Source organism: Carcharodon carcharias, chromosome 2, assembly GCF_017639515.1.
Source record: "Carcharodon carcharias isolate sCarCar2 chromosome 2, sCarCar2.pri, whole genome shotgun sequence".
Lineage (NCBI taxonomy): Eukaryota > Metazoa > Chordata > Chondrichthyes > Lamniformes > Lamnidae > Carcharodon > Carcharodon carcharias.
Window position 1 is genome coordinate 62551322 of NC_054468.1, and position 21303 is coordinate 62572624.

Here is a 21303-nt window from a genome sequence, read left to right on the forward strand (position 1 = left end):
CTTACTTCTGCCAATCGATAGTTTGAATTCCTGCCATCAGGTTTCTACAACAGCTCTTATCAAGGTCACAAGTGGCAACCTACATCACTGTGACAAAGATAAACTATCCCTCCTTGTCCTTCTCAACCCATGTGCAGCCTCTGGCACAGTTGACCATATTATAAGTCTCCAAAATCTCTCCAGAGTCATCCAGCTGGCTTGGATTGCATTCACCTAGATCCCTTCTCATCTATCCAGTCATAGCCAGAGAATCGCTTGCAATGGCTTCTCTTCTGACTCCCACTCTGTTACCTCTGATCGCCCCCAAGGATCTTTCAGCACCCTCTTCCTATTTTTCATCTACATGCTAACCCTTGGCATCAGCAGCCAAAAATAACACGTTAGTTTTCACACGTTCACTGACAGCACCCAGCTCTCCCTTACCATCACCTCGCTCAACACCTCCACTGTTGCTAAATTGTCACATTGCCCTAACATCAAGTACTGGATGAGCAAAAATGTTCTCCATATAAATATTGGCAAGGCCAAAGCTATTGTTTTTACATCCCCATCACAAACTATGTTCTCTAGCCACTGACTCCATCCCTCTCCCTGGCAAATGTAACACTAGACCAGACGGCTTGCAACTATGGTGTCATATCTAACCCCAAGATGTGCCTCAGATCCACATATCTGCACCATCAGCAAAACTGCCAACTTCCAGTCCATTGCATTGCCTGATTCCACCCTTGCCTGTGCTCATCTGCTGTTGAAACCTTCAACTGAGCCTTTGTTGCCTCTAGACGTAATTATTCCAATGCACTCCTGGCTGGCCTCTGACATTCTACCCTGCATAAACTTGTTGCCAGCAAAACCTCTGCTGCCCACGTCTTAAGTCCTGTTCACCCATCACCCTTGGGCTAACTGGCCTGCATTGACTCCCAGTTAAGAAAGACCTCAATTTTAAAATTCTCATCCTTCTTTCGAATTCCTGCATGGTCTCAACCCTCCTTAGCTCCAAACTCCTCGAGCCCTAAACCTGCTGAAATATCTACACTCCTCCAATTCTGGCTTCATGAGCATCCATAATTTTGAATGAACTAACATTGGTGGCCATGCCTTCAGTTACCAAGGACTAAGCTCTAGCATTCCCTCCCTAAATCTATTCAGTTCCCTGCTTTCGTCCTTGACAACACTCCTGGAAACCCACCTTTTGTTTAGGGTTCTAATATCACCTTATATAGCTCAGTGTCAAATTTTATTTGATAATACATGTGAAACTACTTGGGTTGTTTTACTCATTAAATCCACTATATAAATAGAAGTCAATGATGCTGCTAAAAAACTCAGCAGGATTTCAAAACTCTTGTTTTGTTAATGCCTTACTGAACGACTACTGCTGGAAAGGTTTAGGGAGGGAATTCTAGAACTCAGATCCTTGGTGACTGAAGGCATGGCCACCCAATGTTAGTTCAATAAAAATTGTGGATGCTCAAGAAGCCAGAATTGGAGAAGTGTAGATATCTCAAAAGGTTTAGGACTGGAGGAGATTACAGAGATAGGGAGGGGTGAGACCATGACAGAATTTGATACAGGGATGAGAATTTTAAAATTGTGGGTTTATCAGTACTCATTGCTTGAATACAAACATTCAAAAATCAAATCAATAAAACAACTGCATTTACTTTCCTCTTACTCAAGTCAATATTCTGACATGTCCCAGTTGTACTTTGCAAAATTCAGCATAAGAAATTTACAGAAACAGCACTTTCAGATTAAAGATAGAAGCATGCTTGTACTTTAAATATGTTTAAGAATAAGTATTTAGAGGGCACGCTGAAAAGACAAGGGAATTTTTAAATGATAGGCAACAGCAGTTGAGAAAATAGAATTCTAAATCACTGGTAAATCAGCAATGATATTAGTGCAATAATTACTGCAGCTAATGTGAGAAGCGATTGCTGGTGTTCATGGGCAACTGTGGAAGATATTCAAACAGTGCCATTATCAAAGGATTTTGATAAGACAGGTTTGAACTCAATGACTAATATCTTTTACTGCATAGTAATATAACTACAACTTTAATCTATGAAGCATAAATATTTTGACTGCAATTAAATGATCATCCCTGAAAAGCAAAACCTGAAAAAGAAACATCCATTTTGCCATATGATCCTGTCTACTAACTTTGGTCAAAGGGGACTTTAGTTTTTTAAGGCATAAAGTTAGAAGTTCTCTTGATTCCAATGCACACTGTATCCAAGTTCCTGGAGGCTGAAGATATCTGTGGAGCAAAACCAAAAGTCAACATCTGAGTTAATTAAACTAGGAAATTATCAAGCCACCAATTATTAATAGATTTGTCAATCAGGGCTGATATTTGTCCAACACAACTCCTGGAAATATTGCACACCAGTGAATAGATAGATTCCGAATGAGCAAACAGAGGGTAGTTACAAGTGTCATCTGCTGGTAAACGTTTTAGCTAGTTCAATTCTAAAAGCATCATTGTAAATACTTCAATTCACAAGTCTTCATTCTGCACCTAACACATCGGACTTAGCTGAGTAAGTTATCTTTCTGGAGAGTAAGCATCTTACATAGCTAAGCTGGGGCACTATTAAGCATTGCAATGGTTTTCTGCATGCATGAGACACATAGCTGACTTAGCTTAAAAAGAAAGACACTATTAATAACATTTACTCAGGTTCAACATAAGACTCAAGCTTCTTTTGGCAAAAAAAAGTCACAAGGGCACCATGTTCAATACAATTTAAGAATATGTTATACAGATCCAGCTAAGTGCTTTTTCCATATCACTTTTCATAATTGTTCTGACTTTTAATTCAACTCAAGATAATTTTTTTCAGGTAAGTAGCCATTACAATGTGAATTTTTTTAAAAATCAGATTCCTCATAGCTCAGAGCTGGTTGATTGAAAGCAACTTTATCTTTGCGGCAAAATTTCAAATAATGATTTTGGTTAATATCACCCGAACTGTAGAATAAGAGAACCGAACAGGATTGTTGGAAAGAGGTGATAACTATATATGTTGGTATATGACTGGCTGAATTAGCCAATGAACATAGGCCAAAGCAAAAAGCTTTGGTATATTTTGTACTCCACTGGTCGGTTGCTGTTGGAGAGTATCAATCGGTTTGGAAAATGTAGCATTTAACCAGAGTGTTGTATTATTCCAGGAGATATAATGGCATTGGCAGATAAACCTCAATTTAGTTTCCATTTAATATAAAAACAATTTTAGATTATAAAAGGAAGAAACCAAATTTAACTTCTAACAATGGAGAATTATTTACCATTCTTTATAAACATATTTGTAAAGAATGATCTCGAATACACAGGAAATTTTATTGTCCTGAAAATTAAGTGACTGAATAATTGTTTTCAGCTAGAAAACATGTGATATCTCCAAATAGTTAAAGGTTTGTACATGTATATTTGAATCAGTGGAAAATTATTTATATACAAGTTTATAGTAATTCATAATTGACAAAGTATAAAATGTAAATACAAGTAGTCATTTGGTAGTACAGAACTTGAGTACTGCTGAAAATGGGACGTCAAAACTTTTTGCCTTGTGCTTATTGAAGTGTGAAGTGTCCTGATGAGCTTTGACATGTCTCTTTTTTCAGCAATACTCAAATTTAAATACCTGAGAAAAGCTACAGGTTCATCAAATCTTTTCAGCTCAATCTTTCTAAAATCTATCTCACCAATTTACTCCTCAACAATGCCAAGGTAGCTGACAAAAAGTGAAACATTAGCTCAGATCTTCCGATCTCCAGATCTTCTGAGGCTGGACAAACAACCCAAGATGCACATCGGTACCTTGGGAAGTCCAAGGCTCTGACTTTCGTGGGAATTGCCCAGGGAGTTTAAACTTGCGATGGGAAATTCCCCTACCTGGGGCCCTATGCAAAAATCACCGACTCTGAACTAGAGTTGGAGACTTCGAACAATTCGTGGGACTTACTTGAATAGTTACTCCTGGGTAACCACAGAACTGACCCCTCAGTCCCTCACACTAACACCCCACTCCCCCAATTTCCCCTCAACCATCTCCATTCACCGCCCAACCCAATCTGACTAGCCCCCAAACTGACTACCCCTCCCCACTTCACCCATCTGCTACCTCACCTACCTGCTGACTTACCTGACCCACCTTATCTATTCACTCATCCATCCATTCACTAACATCCTCACTAATCCTTCAAACTTACCATATGGTGGCTAGTGCCATAAAAAGAGGGCATGTCCCCTGACATTATAGCATTGCGATGGAGGTCTCAGAGGGACACTGCCTTCTGCATTTCTAGAGAAGCCAGGCTCAGAAGACTTGGCAAGAAAAGAAGAGCAGTGTCGAGGCGTGGATAAGTTCAAGCAGAGTGGCAATCCAATGATGACTGCCGCTCCGCGGAAGATCTTGGCCTTCATTTCAGATGTCTGAGTAAACGAATCAGCAATCAGGCAATCCAAAGCAGAAAAATGATAAATGTAATGATATTTGCATATTTTAAACTCAGATCTGCTGATGGATTGATTGAATTAAACTAACAACTCATTTTTAAGAATTACTGATTCTTAATTGTTTCACCAATGTCTATACCGAAACATCAGCTCTCAAAAAATTCTTATTGCTACTAATTCACAACAGAATAGGATACTTTTCTAACAAGTAAATACCCCCTACAAAAAAAATTAGACAAGTTTACATTCAGCCAGGACTATAAACCCTCCACCTTGCACTGTCATTCCAGATAAGAACCAACAGGCAAGCAATTCTAAAATTACTCTGAACTACTCTCTATGAAACATCTAGCACAAAAACATCAATTCTTCTAAATTAATCTCTTTTAGGGAAGCACCTAGTTTTTCCTTAGCAGACCAACACTCTACGTTCAAGTTAGCGGAAAAGTGTGCATTTCAATGCCATTATCATATAAACACACATCTTAGATTGGCCAAAAATAGTACAAATTAATTCTAGTCCACAACCATTACCTTTCACATTGTTTGCAGAAATGAACATTTACTTGTTTCGGGATTCCTTCCGTGATGTCAACTTGGGTTCGCAAGCAGGCAACGCACATGTTTGCAGGATTTGGGGAGATGGGAACACCACACTGGCAGCATAGGCTGAGAACGGAAGCAAACCAACTGAATTTTAATACATCTAAGAGATTATCCACAGTTTACCAAACACATAAAAAGTGTACTTTTGAACAGTCCAAATATCCAGTCTACTAATTAGATATTGAATGGCAGTATATTTTCTTGTAACCTGCAAAAGAAGAAAACTGATCAGATTATAATCTTAATTTTGCGATACTAGTTAGCTACCTTAATTTGCCACCACTGTTTTTTAAATCTTGATGATATGAATAGTTGAGTTATGAGTAATGGGACAATACAATTTAGTCTAAGGGCTCAGATGGCTTCAACATACTCCAACAGTTTATCCATGATTATAGCCTTATTTTCACTTCCAACTTTTAATAACATTTTCATACTCTCAGTAATAGAAAATGATCCTATGGAAGGTGAAAATTATGCAAAAATGACTCGACTTGACATTTTAAAGCATAAAAGCCATAGCTAATACGATCAAATGACAGGACACTAGGCCAGAATATGAAACAATGAAGGCATTTCTCTGTCCTACTGTTGCTAAGATATTCTGAGGTTAAGAGCAAAACAGCTGGAAGGGATATAGCCTTGAGGCCAAACAGGAGCTCATGGAGTTGGATTCCCAGAGAAGTTCTCTAGATTCGGCGGAGAAGAAAAGAGTTGACGTTTCGAGTCCTCATGACCCTTCGACAGAACTTGAGTTCGAGTCCAGGAAAGAGCTGAAATATAAGCTGGTTTAAGGTGTGTGTGTGGGGGGCGGAGAGATAGAGAGACAGAGAGGTGGAGGGGGTTGGTGTGGTTGTAGCGACAAACAAGCAGTGATAGAAGCAGATCATCAAAAGATGTCAACAACAATAGTACAATAGAACACATAGGTGTTAAAGTTAAAGTTGGTGATATTATCTAAACGAATGTGCTAATTAAGAATGGATGGTAGGGCACTCAAGGTATAGCTCTAGTGGGTTTTTTTTTATATAATGGAAATAGGTGGGAAAAGGAAAATCTTTATAATTTATTGGGAAAAAAAAAAGAAGGGGGAAACAGAAAGGGGGTGGGGATGGGGGAGGGGACTCACGACCTAAAGTTGTTGAATTCAATATTCAGTCCGGAAGGCTGTAAAGTCCCTAGTCGGAAGATGAGGTGTTGTTCCTCCAGTTTGCGTTGGGCTTCACTGGAACAATGCAGCAAGCCAAGGACAGACATGTGGGTATGGGTACCCGCATGGGCCCCAGCTATGCCTGTCTCTTTATGGGGTATGTGGAACATTCCTTGTTGCAGTCCTACTCCGGCCCCCTTCCACAACTCTTTCTCCGGTACATCGATGATTACTTCGGTGCTGCTTCATGCTCTCGTCAGGACTTGGAAAAATTTATTAATTTTGCTTCCAATCTCCACCCCTCCATCATTTTCACGTGGTCCATCTCTGACACTTCCCTTACCTTCCTTGACCTCTCTGTCTCAATCTCTGGTGATAGACTGTCCACCAATATCCATTACAAACCCACCGACTCCCACAGCTATCTCGACTACAGCTCCTCACACCCCGCTTCCTGTAAGGACTCCATCCCATTCTCTCAGTTCCTTCGCCTCCGTTGCATCTGTTCCGATGATGCTACATTCAAAAACAGTTCTTCTGACATGTCCTCCTTCTTCCTTAACCGAGGTTTTCCACCCACGGTCGTTGACAGGGCCCTCAACCGTGTCCGGCCCATCTCCCGCGCATCCGCCCTCACGCCTTCTCCTCCCTCCCAGAAACATGATAGGGTCCCCCTTGTTCTCACTTATCACCCCACCAGCCTCCGCATTCAAAGGATCATCCTCCGCCATTTCCGCCAACTCCAGCATGATGCCACCACCAAACACATCTTCCCTTCACCCCCCTTATCGGCATTCCGTAGGGATCGCTCCCTCCGGGACACCCTGGTCCACTCCTCCATCACCCCCTACTCCTCAACCCCCTCCTATGGCACAACCCCATGCCCACGCAAAAGATGCAACACCTGCCCCTTCACTTCCTCTCTCCTCACCGTCCAAGGACCCAAACACTCCTTTCAAGTGAAGCAGCATTTCACTTGCATTTCCCCCAACTTAGTCTACTGCATTCGTTGCTCCCAATGTGGTCTCCTCTACATTGGAGAGACCAAACGTAAACTGGGCGACCGCTTTGCAGAACACCTGCGGTCTGTCCGCAAGAATGACCCAAACCTCCCTGTCGCTTGCCATTTTAACACTCCACCCTGCTCTCTTGCCCACATGTCTGTCCTTGGCTTGCTGCATTGTTCCAGTGAAGCCCAACGCAAACTGGAGGAACAACACCTCATCTTCCGACTAGGGACTTTACAGCCTTCCGGACTGAATATTGAATTCAACAACTTTAGGTCGTGAGCTCCCTCCCCCATCCCCACCCCCTTTCTGTTTCCCCCTTCCTTTTTTTTCCCAATAAATTATAAAGATTTTCCTTTTCCCACCTATTTCCATTATATAAAATAAAAAAAATAAAAAAAAACCCACTAGAGTTATACCTTGAGTGCCCTACCATCCATTCTTAATTAGCACATTCGTTTAGATAATATCACCAACTTTAACTTTAACACCTATGTGTTCTATTGTACTATTGTTGTTGACATCTTTTGATGATCTGCTTCTATCACTGCTTGTTTGTCGCTACAACCACACCAACCCCCTCCACCTCTCTGTCTCTCTATCTCTCCGCCCCCCACACACACACCTTAAACCAGCTTATATTTCAGCTCTTTCCTGGACTCGAACTCAAGTTCTGTCGAAGGGTCATGAGGACTCGAAACGTCAACTCTTTTCTTCTCCGCCGATGCTGCCAGACCTGCTGAGTTTTTCCAGGTAATTCTGTTTTTGTTTTGGATTTCCAGCATCCGCAGTTTTTTTGTTTTTAAGTTCTCTAGATTGTCTACTGTAATTTCAGAAGAGCCATGAACACTCAGGAAATCATAAATATCATTTATGCCATAGTTCCAGGGCTTCCAGAACTCTTCCACCAAGTCCCTTATGAAATTCACTATCATATGGCTTTATATGATCATGGAAAGCACAGCACAGGAGGCAGCCATTTGGTCCATTGTTCCAGTGCTAGCTCTTTGGTACAGCTATTAAATTTTTCCCACAATCCTCTTTTTCTTTCCCTTCAAGTATTGATCCAAATCTCTGAAAAGTTACTGAATCAACTTCCACCACCCTTTCTGACAGTGCATCCCAGATGACAACAATGATTCACTGTGTAAAGAAAATATTTTCTCACGTTCCCGCTGTTTTCTTTGCCATTCACCATAAACCTTTGTCCACTGATTACCAACCCTTATGCCACTGGAAAAGGTTTCTCCTTATTTGTTCCATCATAAATTAATTTCTTTTATACTCTAATCAATAAACTCAAGGATCACATTGGTTTTTAAAAGCTTCTCAATTTGCCTTATCACTTTCAAAGATTTATATATACACCCCCAAATATCTCTCTCCCTGCATCCTTTAAAGTTGTATCATTTAGTTCTTATTCTTTCTACCACTTCTTATTCTATCACTTGCCCATGTTAAATCTCATTTGCCATCTAACTGCCCATTCCAGCAGTCTACCGCCTCTTGAAGTGTGTTCCTATCCTTATTGTTTACGACGATTCTGAGTTTCATGTCCTGTGTACCTAAGTCCAGGATATCGACCCCCTGATGAACAATACTTTATACCATGCCACTGTAGTATGAAAATACAGTTCACTATTGAAAAGAGGAGGGATGGCAGTATTCATCATGCAGAATATTAGTCAGGCAGGAGCGCGATGGAGCGCAGGTGGGGGGGGAGAGAGCGCGGGCGCCCGAGGGAGAGCGCGAGAATTTTTCCATGGTTCTAAAGTGGCAGAGCCATTTTTTAGGGCACCTTTTCTAACCCCCTCCACATTTGGAGTGAGCAGAGGATACCCTGAAGAGAACTGCTCAGTCGCAGATGCTTCTGCCCAAAAACACTATCCCAACGCAGATGTCTAACAACCTTCGTGCATCTGTTGCCTGTGTGCAGAATCTTGACTCAGGACTTCCAGGTTCACAGCCCTGTCCCCATTGCCAATTCTCCATCACCACAGGACTTGGCAAATGGACCCAGGTAGAAGCTTGCACATGGCTTTATTTAACATGGGGACCATGGGGCACTATCATTGTCCACAAGATCTTGATGGGTTGGTGATCAAATTTCAGTGCTGTGTTAAACGACGACGACCAGGAATACCTTACTGCTACAGCCTTCTTCCACCTACACAGCCAGTGAGAGGAACAGTTTTCCTTCACCTGTTCTGCCTTTGAGGACTTTTTTTGACCACATTTTGTCTGCCACCTCCCTCCAACCTTGCCACCATGGGTGGCCTAACAGGAGCATGGATACCGCAATGGTATTGCTCAAGGGATTGTTGAAGTGCAAAAGCCTCTCCACCATGTCAATGTGGCAATCCACAGAGAAGATCTACAGATTGCAGGTGACTGCAGTGTCATTATTCACTCTGCATCAGATTTGTAAACGACTCTCAATTTCTTCAATTCTGCATACAAGAAAATCGGTCTGTCCTTTAATGCTGCCAAAATGAAACTCATAACTACTCACACCTGATCAGTCAAATATTCCACCTCTCACATATGCTGAAGAGGAGATTCTGGAATGTGTTTAGGGAAGGAAATCTGCCATCCTTACCTGGTCTGGCCTACATGTGAGTCCAGACCCACAGCAATGGGTTGACTCTTAAATGCACTCTGAACAAGGGCAATTAGGGATGGGCAATAAATGCTGGCCTAGCCAGTGATGCTCACATCCTAGAAATGAACAAAAAAATGAAGACCCATGACAGAAACATGCGACTCAAATCGAGAGATAACCAATGATGATAAGCGTGGGGACACACAAATAATTGGCATGCAAGTTCTAATTCCTCTAGAACTTAAGTTAAACTCATAAATCAGACCTGGAGGACAGACAAATTACTGCAGGCTAATTGTTCCCACTCAGTTCCTGCAAGTGAATGTCTAGAGCAATGGTTGTCAGCTTTTTCTGAAAAAAAGGAACCCTATATATTACGTAGTGAGATTCTGTGAAACCCCAACCCTCTCGCCCCCCTCCTCTCCATCTGTATATTATAGAACAAAAATGAAAACAAAGTAAAACATTATTGAATGAATGAAAATGCAAAAAGAAATATTTCTCATTAAATTTAAAAACAAAATATCTTGAAAAATTTGGTACAATTTTTGAGTGACCTGAAAATTGTGCAGAATCCTTTAGGGATTCTCGCGGAATCTTTGGATTCCTGGGAACCCTGGTTGAAAAACAGGTCTAATGACTGCTGCACATAATTGGACAAGCGATGTCGAGCTCACCAATGCACTGCTTTAGGAAATGTCACAATTTTCTTAGATACAGCACAGAAGGGAGCCAGCCATTCAGCCCAGCATGTCTGTGGCAGTTCTTTGAAACAGCTGCTCTATTTAGTCCCTCAACCCAGCTTTCCTCATAATCTTTCAAATTAATTCTCATAAAATGTATCTCCAATTGCCTTTTGAAAGTTCTAGTCTAAACGGATTCCACCTTCTCTGGTGGCACATTCCGTATCAAAACATTTTGTTAAATAATTTCTCACTTCCCCTCTAGTTCTTTTGCCAATTACTTTAAGTCTATGACCTCTGGTTGTCAATCCACTTGCCAGAGGAAACAGTGATTCCCAACTTTGCTCCATCAAAACTCCCCAATTTTGAATACCTCTATTAGGAGTCCCTTTAACCTTTTTGGCTCTTAAAAAAAAATTGTGATTTGTGTTTATATAGCACTTTTCATGACTACCAGATGTCTCAACGCAATTTACAGACAATGAAGTACTTTTGAAGTACAGTCACAGTTGTATTGTAGAAAATTTGGCAACACATTTTCACAGAGCAGGCTCCTACAAACAGCAATATGACAATGACCAAGTAAAATGCTATTTTGTAATGTTAATTGACCAAGACACCGGAGATAACTCCCTTGTTCTTGTTCGAATAGCATCATGGGATCTTTTACATTCAACTCTGCAGGGCAGACAGGACTTCGGTTTCATGTTTCATCAGGAAGTGCAACATTCTCTCAGTACTGTACTTGAGCATTCAGCCTTGATTTGTGTTTAAGTCCTGGAGTGGGACTTGAACCTGGAATGTTGAGACTCAGAGACAAGAATGCTACCAGCCAACTGAGCCATAGCTGCCACTAACGAGAAGAATCCCAGCTTTTCTAATCTCATTAACAACTTTTATTTATATAACATCTTAAATGTAATAAAACATCCCAAGCTGCTTTCCAGGAGGGTTAAAAGGAAAATTTGACACCAAGCCACATAAATACAATATTAGGACAGATAACCAAAAGGTTAATCAAGGTTTGAAAGTTTTAAAGGAGGGAAGAGAGAACGAGAGGTAGGAATGCATTGAAATAGTCAAATCGAGAGGTAGCAAAGCCATGGATGAGGGTTTGAGCAGCAATTGAGCTGAGATAAGGCCAGAATCAAGCAATATTACTGATGTACAAATGGGGGATCTTTGTGATGGCACGGATGTCTGGTCAGAAGCTCATCTCTTGGTCAAGTATGCCACTAAGGTTAGGCATGTCTCGCCACATAACTGAAGTCTTATCCCTGGAATCACCTGGTAAACCTCCGCTGTACCATCTTGAAAACTTTGACAACCTTCCTAAATAGTGCCCAGAATTAAAAGCAATGCTCCAGCTGAGACCTAGCCAGTGATTTGTAAAGGCTCGGCGTGACTTCCTTGTTCTTGCACTCAATGCTCTATTTACAAAATAGTCACTTGGTAGTATAGAACTGGAGTATTGCTGAAAAAAAAGTGACGTCCTGTCAAAAGTTTTTGTCTTGCACTCATTAGGACAGAATCTCAAGAATACCAAATCTTAAAGGGAACAAAAATTTACACTGCATGACAAGAGGGTGCTGACTGGTTGGCAAGTGGACACTGATTAGTGGCACTGCCATGGGGAATGCACCAGGGAACAGTCAACTGCCAAGCTTTTGTTTATATTCAAACCAGGCAAGTCGACACGAATTGATAAAAACATTGCCATGAGGAATGAACCAGGTAATGCCTGTTCCCTAAGCTTTTGTTTAGTTGAAAAAGGTGCAACGCATGGGCATGTTCCTTCTGTTTGCAGAAAACAGGGCCCTGCATGAGAATATATGTAGCTTCTATATATGCCTAAGTAACCCACACTGAGCCCGGCTGATAATCTTAAATTGGTTATTAGTGCAATTCTTAGCACAATCAGGGTTGTTTGGTAAGTGTTGCCCAATCGCAGAATCTCATCTAATATTGGACACTATGTTCTGAGTTTTGCAAACCTGGGCTGGCTGAGTGCAGACAGTACTTTGCCTGTTGCGCTACGTTGTGCTATTTGATATGATCCACGGTTGATAGGGCATGTGGCCTACATACCTGGCATCACATCAACACAAATTTATCTACCACATTGCTCACTTGTGTGGTAGGCAGAACATTGATTTCAGCTTGACAGCAGTATCCTGTTAGTGGAGAATACTATTTGTGTTGCCACGGCATAGCAACAGCATGAAACAGCTAGCTTCCCCTGTCGTTCAAAGTTTTGAGACAGGTTTCCTTTCCAGGGTAATCCAAGGGAGTCTGGGCACTTTTCAGGAGCAAATGTGATGTCTTTAAGCCCATTCACGAGTCTGTGCAATTTACAATGAGCAATGATCTGACCAAGGTACTGTTATCCCGCAGGATAATTTTGATGTGTCCTATTTCATCATCAAGCTTGTATGGTGAGCAAATAGCTGGGGCCCTATTGATGAGGTTGCTGATAAGGTTAATCTTATAGCGCGTGGACCTGTAGGAACCCAACCCATATATTGGCCAGTAAAGGAGATCTTGCGGTGGCTAGTAGTAGAGAACCATTGGCATATTTCTAAGCTAGCACGTCGAGGAAAGGGAGCTTGTTTGACTACTCCATTTCAAAGGTGAATTTGAGTGCAGGATGGAGCCCATTCAGGTGTGTAAGAAAATTCTTACATGCAGCTGCAGATTCAAATATAGCAAATGTATCATCTACTTATTGGAAATAGGCAACAGGTAGAAGGTTACTTGTCATTCCATTGAAGACAAAATCCCTTTTGCAAGCCCACCTTCACTGGTCAATATCATAAATACGGCCCAAGCCATTTGCAAGTCTGACACCGAAATAGGACACATGAAATCTTTCAAGAGCGAGTGCAGCTGCAAGTGGAGCATTCAATATGAATTCACCCAGCAACTGTTCGATAAACAGGCCTGATAGGAGGGTGGAATACCCAGGAAATGAGGTGGTGGATTAGCCAAAAGAAACAAGCTGGGCCTAGCTTGAAATTCCTCTTTGTGAATAAAAGAGGTGGCTAAGAGCAGCAAACAGATTTACCATTTCAGAAACTGTACCTGGCCCCCAGGCAGTTTAATTAGAGGCTTTGCCAATACAGGAGGAGAGAGCTGTACTTTGAAAGATATCCCAAGGTTTCCATTCAAAAATCACAAACACAGTTGCTGGCCAACTGTGGGGGGGGGGGTTCAGAATAAATCTTGTAAACCTCCTCTGAACTGCCTCCAATGCATTTACATCCTTAAATAAGGAGACCAAAACTGCACACAGTATTCGAGATGATCAATGCCCTGTGTAACTGAAGCAAAACATCCTTATTTTGATGCTCAATTCCTCTCCTAGTAAAGGATAGCATTCCATTAGCCTTCTTGACTACATGCTGTACCAGCACACTAACTTTTTGTGACTCATGCAAAAGAACACCTAGATTCCTCTGCACCTTGGAATTCTCCAGTCGTTCTCCATTTAAGCAATACTCTGCTTTTTTACCCTTCCTGCCAAAGTTAACTTCACCTTTTCCCACATTATACTCCATCTGCTAGATTTTAGCCCACTCACTTAACCTATCTATATCCATCTGCAAACTCAAGTCTTCTTCACAACATACTTTCCTACCTACCTTTGCATCGTCTGAAAATTTAGCTACCATGCATTCGCTCCCCTTATCTAAGTCATTGGTGTAAATTCTGAGGCTCAGCACAGACCCTTGCGGGACTCCGCTTGTCACATCCTGCCAATCTGACAAAGACCCATTTACGTATACTCTGTTTTCTGTCAGCCAGCCAATCTTCTATCCAGGCTAATATGTTGCCCCCTCATGATGAGCTTTTATCTTCCACAATAACTTTGATATGGCAGCTTATCAAATGCTTTCTGGAAATTCAAGTACAGCACATCTACAGGCTCCCCTCTATCCACAACACATATTCCTTCAAAGAACTCTAATAAATTGGTTAAATACAATATCCGTTTCACAAAACCATTCTGACTCTTTGCAATTACCTTTTCTAAGTGCCCAGCTATAACCTCCTTAATGATCAATTCTAACACCTTCCCCATGACAGACTTCAAGCTAACTGGCCTATAGTTTCCTGTGTTATGCCTCCGTCCCTTCTTGAATAGAGGGGTTATATTTGCTACTTTCCGGACTGATGGAACTTTTCCAGAATCTAGGGAATTTTGGAAAATTAACACTGATGCACCTACAACCTCATTAGCCACCTCTTTTAAGACCCAAGCGTGAAATCCATCTAGACCCAGAGACCTGTTAGCCCGCAGCTCCCATCAGTTTGCTCAGTACTGCTTCTCTAGTGATTGTAATTTCACCAAGTTCTTCTCTCCCCTTCACATCCCAATTTGCTGATATTACTAGAATATTTTTTTGAATCCTCTATAGTGAAGACAGGCAAAATATTTGTTCATTTCATCTGCCACTTCCTTATTAACTCCCCACTGTCACTCTCTAGAGGACCAACACTCACTTTACCTATTCTTTCCCTGTGTAAATATCTGTAGAAGCTCTTGCTATCCATTTTTACATTTCTAGTTAACATCCTCTCATATTCTAATTTCTTGCTCCTGATTAACATTTTAGTAATTGTCTAGTCAGAATATAAACCATGGATGATGGATCCTCCCTTTAGAATTTTTCTTTATAATAAGAATATACTTATTCTGAATATTCTGAAATATCCCCTTAAATGTCTACCAGTGCATCTCTATTGATCTATCCCCTAGCCGAATTTCCCAGTTCACTTCAGCTAGCTGAGCTTTCATGCCCATAGTTGCCCTTATTTAAGTTTAACATTCTAGTCTTAGAACCACTCTTCCCCTCCTTTAAATTGGATGTAGAATTCAATCATATGTGGTCACTGCTACCTAGGGGAACCTTAACTCTGAGGTCATTAATTAATCTTGTCATATTACACAATACCAAGTCTAATATAACCTGCTCTCTGATTGGTTCAAGAATGTACTGCTCTACAAAAAGCTCTTGAAAGCATTCTATGAGCTCCTCACCCAGGCTACTACTGCCAATCTTAATTTTCCAGTTTATATATAGATTAAAGTCACCCATAATTATTGCTGTCCGTTTATCATAAGCACCCAATATTTCTGCTTTATTTTATCCTACATTGTGGTTACTGTTAGAGGGTCTGGAGACCACTCCCACTAGTGAATTCTTTCCCCTACTATTCCTCATCTCCACCCAAACCAATTCTACATTCTGGCCTCCTGAACCAAAGTCATCTCTACCTATTGCACAAATGCCATCCTTGATTAACAGTGCTACCCCTCCACCTTTACCTAGCTTCCTATGTTTATTGAATGTCATATACCCCTCAATATTCAGGAGCTGGTCTTTGTCATCCTGCAGCCAGGTCTCCAGAATGACTATCAAATCATATTTATTTACTTCAACATGCACTATCAATTCATTTACTTTGTTATGAATGCTATGTGCATTCAGATAGAGCCTTTAGATGTTACAAAGATAACAAAAAGAATATACTAGTCTCGATTCTTTGTGCTTTCTAGATTTTCTCTCTGTCCCTTCCTGCCATTCTCCAATCCTCATTTCCCATATTACTATTTTCCTCTCTTACTTTGTCTCTACTCTTTGAATAACCACATCTTTCCACATTTGATCCCTTGTCCCCACTATTTAGTTTAAAACCCTCTCTATTTCCCTAGTTATGTGGTTCGTAAGAACACTGGTCCCAGCACAGTTCAAGTGTAGGCCATCCCAACAGTATAGCAACCCCCTGCCAACTTTTCCCAATATTGGTGCCAATGCCCCACAAACAGGAACCCACTTCTTCCACACCAGTCTTTCAGCCACATATTCACATCTTTAATTTTAGGTACCCTATGCCAATTTACAAACAGCTGAGATAACAATCCAGAGATTATAACCTTTGATGTTCTGCTTTACAATTTAGTGCCTAGCTCCTCATACTCTCTATGCAGAACCTCATTCCTAGTTCTACCTATGTCATTGGTACCTACATGGGTCACAACAACTGAATCCTCCCCCTCCTACTGTAAGTTCCTCTCCAGCCCCGAGCAGATGTCTCAAACTCTGGCACCGGGCAGGCAACGCAGCTGTCTGGACTCTTGCTCTTTGCTGCAGACAACAGTGTCAATCCCCTTCACTATACTGTGCCCTACTACCACTATGTTCCTTTTGTCTCCCCCCACTTGAATGGCTTTCTGTACCATGGTGCCATGACCAGTTTGCCCATGCACTCTGCAGCCCCCACTCTCAGCCAAACAAGATGAGAGAACCTCAAACCTATTGAGCACCTGCAGAGGCTCGTGCTCCTGCACTCTGGGTCCCCTTGCCTGCCTCACTCATAGTCACAGCCTCCTGTCCCTGACCACTGACCAAATCAGAAGACCCTATTCTAAGCTGTGTGTCTGTCTCCTGGTACCAAGCATCCAGCTGACTTCCCCCTCCCTGATATGTCGCAGAGTCTGCAACTCAGCCTCCAGCTCAATGACTCTGAGCTGAAAACAAAAAAACTGCGGATGCTGGAAATCCAAAACAAAAACAGAATTACCTGGAAAAACTCAGCAGGTCTGGCAGCATCGGCGGAGAAGAAAAGAGTTGACGTTTCGAGTCCTCATGACCCTTCGACAGTTCTGTCGAAGGGTCATGAGGACTCGAAACGTCAACTCTTTTCTTCTCCGCCGATGCTGCCAGACCTGCTGAGTTTTTCCAGGTAATTCTGTTTTTGACTCTGAGCTGAAGTTACTCGAGCAACAAACACTTAACTGCAGACATGTTTGCCCTGGATCACATTAACCAGAAACTCCCACATGCTGTAACCTTGAGGCATCACCTTTCCTGCCATCCTTAAAATGTTTTAAATAATTACTTATTTATATTAATCACCTATGTTATTTTTTAAAAATATATACTTTATTAACTTTAACAGCAAGTTATGTACTATTTTAAACCTTAAGGATAGAATAGAACTTACTCACTTACCAGATACTCACCAAACGGCTAGCTTCTTTCCCTGTAGTAGAGTAAGAACCAATTCCTACAGAGTGGGAAAGATAGAAAAAAGAAACAAACACCTCCTTCCACGCCTTCACTGAACTACTCCCCCAATCGCCAAACTCCAAGTCTTTACTCATTTCCCTCAGCTCCACTCTTTTGACTTAGCTGCACTCAAGAACCCTGAATTATAGTAAACTCAACTGGGGCTACACTAATTAGATTCAACAAATTAGTATCATGGGCTTTATTAATAGGGACCGAGGGTTTAAGAACAAGGAGGTTATGTTAAACTTGTATATAACACTGGTTCAGCCTCAACTGGAGTAGTGTGTCCAGTTCTGTGCACCACACTTTAGCAAAGATGTGAAGGCATTAGGGAGAGTACAGAAAAGATTCACAACAATGTTTCCAGGGATGAGGAATTTCAGTTATGTAGACAGATTGGAGAAGCTGGGATGGTTTACCTTGGAAAAGAAAAGGGTTGAGAGGAAGTTTGATCGAGGTATTCAAAATCATGAGGGGACTGGATAGAGTGGATAGGACAAAAAAGTTCTCATTGGTCAAAGGATTGAGGGAACAGATTTAAGGTAATTGGCAAAAGTAATGGAGACCAGAAACTTTTTCACACAGCCAATGGTTAAAATTAAGAACACACTGCCTTAATGTGTGGTGGAGGCAGATTCAATGTAGACATTCAAGTGTGAATTGGATTGTTATCTGAAAAAGAAGAATGTGCAGGGTTATGGGGAGAAGGTCGGGGAACAGGTGAATTGCTCATTCAGAGAGCCGGCACAGGTCAAATGACGACCTTCTGTGCTGTAATAATTCTGTGATTCTGTAAATATCTGTTTTGTTATGAGTATTATTAAAACACTCTGTACATGGGCTGGGCATGCAACCAAAAACTTTTCAGAACCATCAGAACCACTGATTTAGTTTACATTGCCTCTCCATGTTTTATTTAGATAATCTCTATCATTGCCTTGTACACTGATGGGCGTTCTCAAGCCTTAGCTCCCGCCAACATCTGCTCAAATTAATTGAGTTTAGGTAAGATAGGCTACGGCCTTACAAAGGGCATTGCACAATGCACATGTATCTTCAGTAGTTGGTTTGAACACTGCCGAGCTTGATGATGATTAAAGAACATGTTTCTACAGCATCAAGCATTGAATGAAGAAAATAAAAGTTCAACCATACTACAACTAAAGCAAATAATCAACTTACATATGTCCCTGGGTGTTTGCAGCAGGTCCTGTCATGTATTCCATCTTGGCGATGTTGACCAATGCAATGTGTGCGGACCTGTAAGAGAAAGCAAAACAAGTGAGTCAGTAAGTTAATCGGTCAGTCAGGTGCTCGGGCCATCACCCTCCTCCTCCTCCTCCAATCCACCTTCCTGCCCAACTCACCCGATAACTCCCCACGACCCCAAACCACCACCTACCCTCCGGTCTCTCCCCCGCCCAGCCCCACCCGTTCCCCCCCACCGCCCAACCTTCGGTCTCCCACACTATACCGCACCCCCCCACCGCCATTGTCCTCCCCCCATCCCAACCCCCTCCTCACCCACCACCCTTGTACTCCCCCACCAGCCTTGTCCGCCCCCCACCCCAACCCAAATCCCCTCCTCCCCCAGCGATCTCCTCACCCACTACCCCAACCCCTCCCCGACCATCAGTCGGACCCCCACACCCCGCACCCATCCCCCCCCCTCCGATTCTTCATCCCCCCGACCCCCCCCAACGGCATCACCCCCCCAACCCCGACCCCAGGGCCCGTTCCCCCCATCCCCCAGTACTTCCTTACACACCCCCTCAGCCCAGCCCTTCCCACCCCCCCGCCTTTGCCCTGCCCATCTCCCCCACCCAAGCCCTTGCCCGTCTCACCCCCGCCAGCCCTTGCACCGCCCATCTCCGCCGCTCCCAAGCCCTCACCCGTCTCACCCCCTCCAGCCCATGCACCGACCATCCCCGCCCCTCCCAAGCCCTCGCCCGTCTCCCCACACTCCAGCCCAGGCCCGTCTCCCAGCCCCTGCCCCGGTCTGTCTGTCCATCCCCCCAGACCTCGCCCATGCCCCCCATCTGTCCGCCCCCCCCAGCCCTCACCCCTGCCCCCAGTCCATCTGCCCCCCCACCGCGCCCCCCAGCCCTCACCCCTGCCCCCCACCCATCCACCCCTGCCCCCACCCGTCTGTCCGTACCCCCCAACCCCCAGCCCATGTCCTGCCCCGTTAGCCCCCCTCCCCCAGGCCCGTTAGCACCCCTCCACCCCTCCGCTTGTCCTGCCCCGTTAACCCCCCTCCATGCCCCCTCTTGTCCTGCACTTTTACCCTCCCCCCTCGTCCTGCACTTTTACCCTCCCCCCTCGTCCTGCACTTTTACCCCCCCCTCTTGTCCTGCCCTTTTACCCCCCCTCTTGTCCTGCCCTTTTACCCCCCCTCTCCCTCTTGTCCTTTTACCCCCCCTCTTGTCCTTTTACCCTCCCCTCCCCCTCTTGTCCTTTTACCCCCCTTTTGTCCTTTTACCCCCCTCCCCCCCTTGTCCTTTTACCCCCCTCTTGTCCTTTTACCCTCCCCTCCCCCCTTGTCCTTTTACCCCTCTTTTGTCCTTTTACCCCCCTCCCGCTCCCCCCTCTTGTCCTTTTACCCCCCTCCCGCTCCCCCCTCTTGTCCTTTTACCCCCCTCCCGCTCCCCCCCCTTGTCCTTTTACCCCCCCCTCCCCCCTTGTCCTTTTACCCCCCCCTCCCCCTCCTACCCCCCCTCCCCCTCTTGTCCTTTTACCCCCCTCCCCCCTCTTGTCCTTTTACCCCCCCCTCCCCCCTCTTGTCCTTTTACCCCCCCCTCCCCCCTCTTGTCCTTTTACCCCCCCCTCCCCCCTCTTGTCCTGCCCTTGTCCCTGTCCGAGTCCGACTCCATCCCCCAAGTCCGTCCCATTGCCCTCACCCCCGTCTCAGGCGGCGGATTTTTTTTCAATGGTCCTGAGCACGAGGCTGTGACAGGACAGCTCGAACTGGGGCCGCTTGTGTTTTCTTTCCCTAGGCCCGTTTCCGAAGTAGCCTCATCCGACCTGCAAGCAGCAAACCAACTCGCTCGGGATTGGCTCCGGTTTGATTCTCCCCGGCTCAGGATTGGCTCCGGTTTGATTCTCCCCGGCTGAGGATTGGCTCCGGTTTGATCCTCTCAGCACCGGCACCATGTGCCACCCCGAAGCCCCCGCTGAACGTTTCCGGTTCCTGTGAATAGCTGTTCATGTCGCGCCTGTCATTACACTCAGTGAGAATGAACATTTCGCCTTTATAAGTAAAATGACATTCTCATTTATTTACATTAACTAATTATCTAAAACTCTATTTTAGTACTAAATCGAAAGTATCCATGTTTGTTAGTCAATTTTCCATGTTGGGGAAAAAATGGGTAACAGTTTCTAAATTGTTAGAACTCAAAAATACACCCAGGAGAACCAAGCCCATGTTCAATTACATTGAAGCTTTCAGTGTGGAATTCCATAATTAATATAGGGGAATACTGGCAAAAACTGTGTTACCATCACAACTCGAGATTACATTGGCATCCAAACAACTGTGTTACACAGAACATGGTACAATTGTAACCCAGAGTCACCCAGACAGACACAAAAGTTCAAAACATGGACAAGAGGGCAGGCATACTAACCAGCTGTGTTAACCTGGACTAGTCAATGGCAGATTTTGGCAAGTATGAAAGTAGATCCACCAGGTTACTGTGTTAAGAGATG

General features: G+C 43.4%; 1 protein-coding gene across 1 annotated transcript in view; it reads right to left on the reverse strand.

Moving 5' to 3' along the window:
• nmd3 (NMD3 ribosome export adaptor) overlaps positions 1-20756 on the reverse strand; it is a 54097-nt gene extending 33341 nt beyond the window's left edge. Inside the window, exons 1-4 of the mRNA XM_041205992.1 lie at positions 20493-20756; positions 18775-18852; positions 5003-5137; positions 2167-2263 (exon numbers count right to left, since the gene is read on the reverse strand). Of these exons, the coding sequence (XP_041061926.1) occupies positions 2167-2263; positions 5003-5137; positions 18775-18818 (276 nt within the window). The 5' untranslated portion in view covers positions 18819-18852; positions 20493-20756. The remainder of the gene's footprint in view (positions 1-2166; positions 2264-5002; positions 5138-18774; positions 18853-20492) is intronic.
• Positions 20757-21303: the final 547 nt, after the last annotated feature.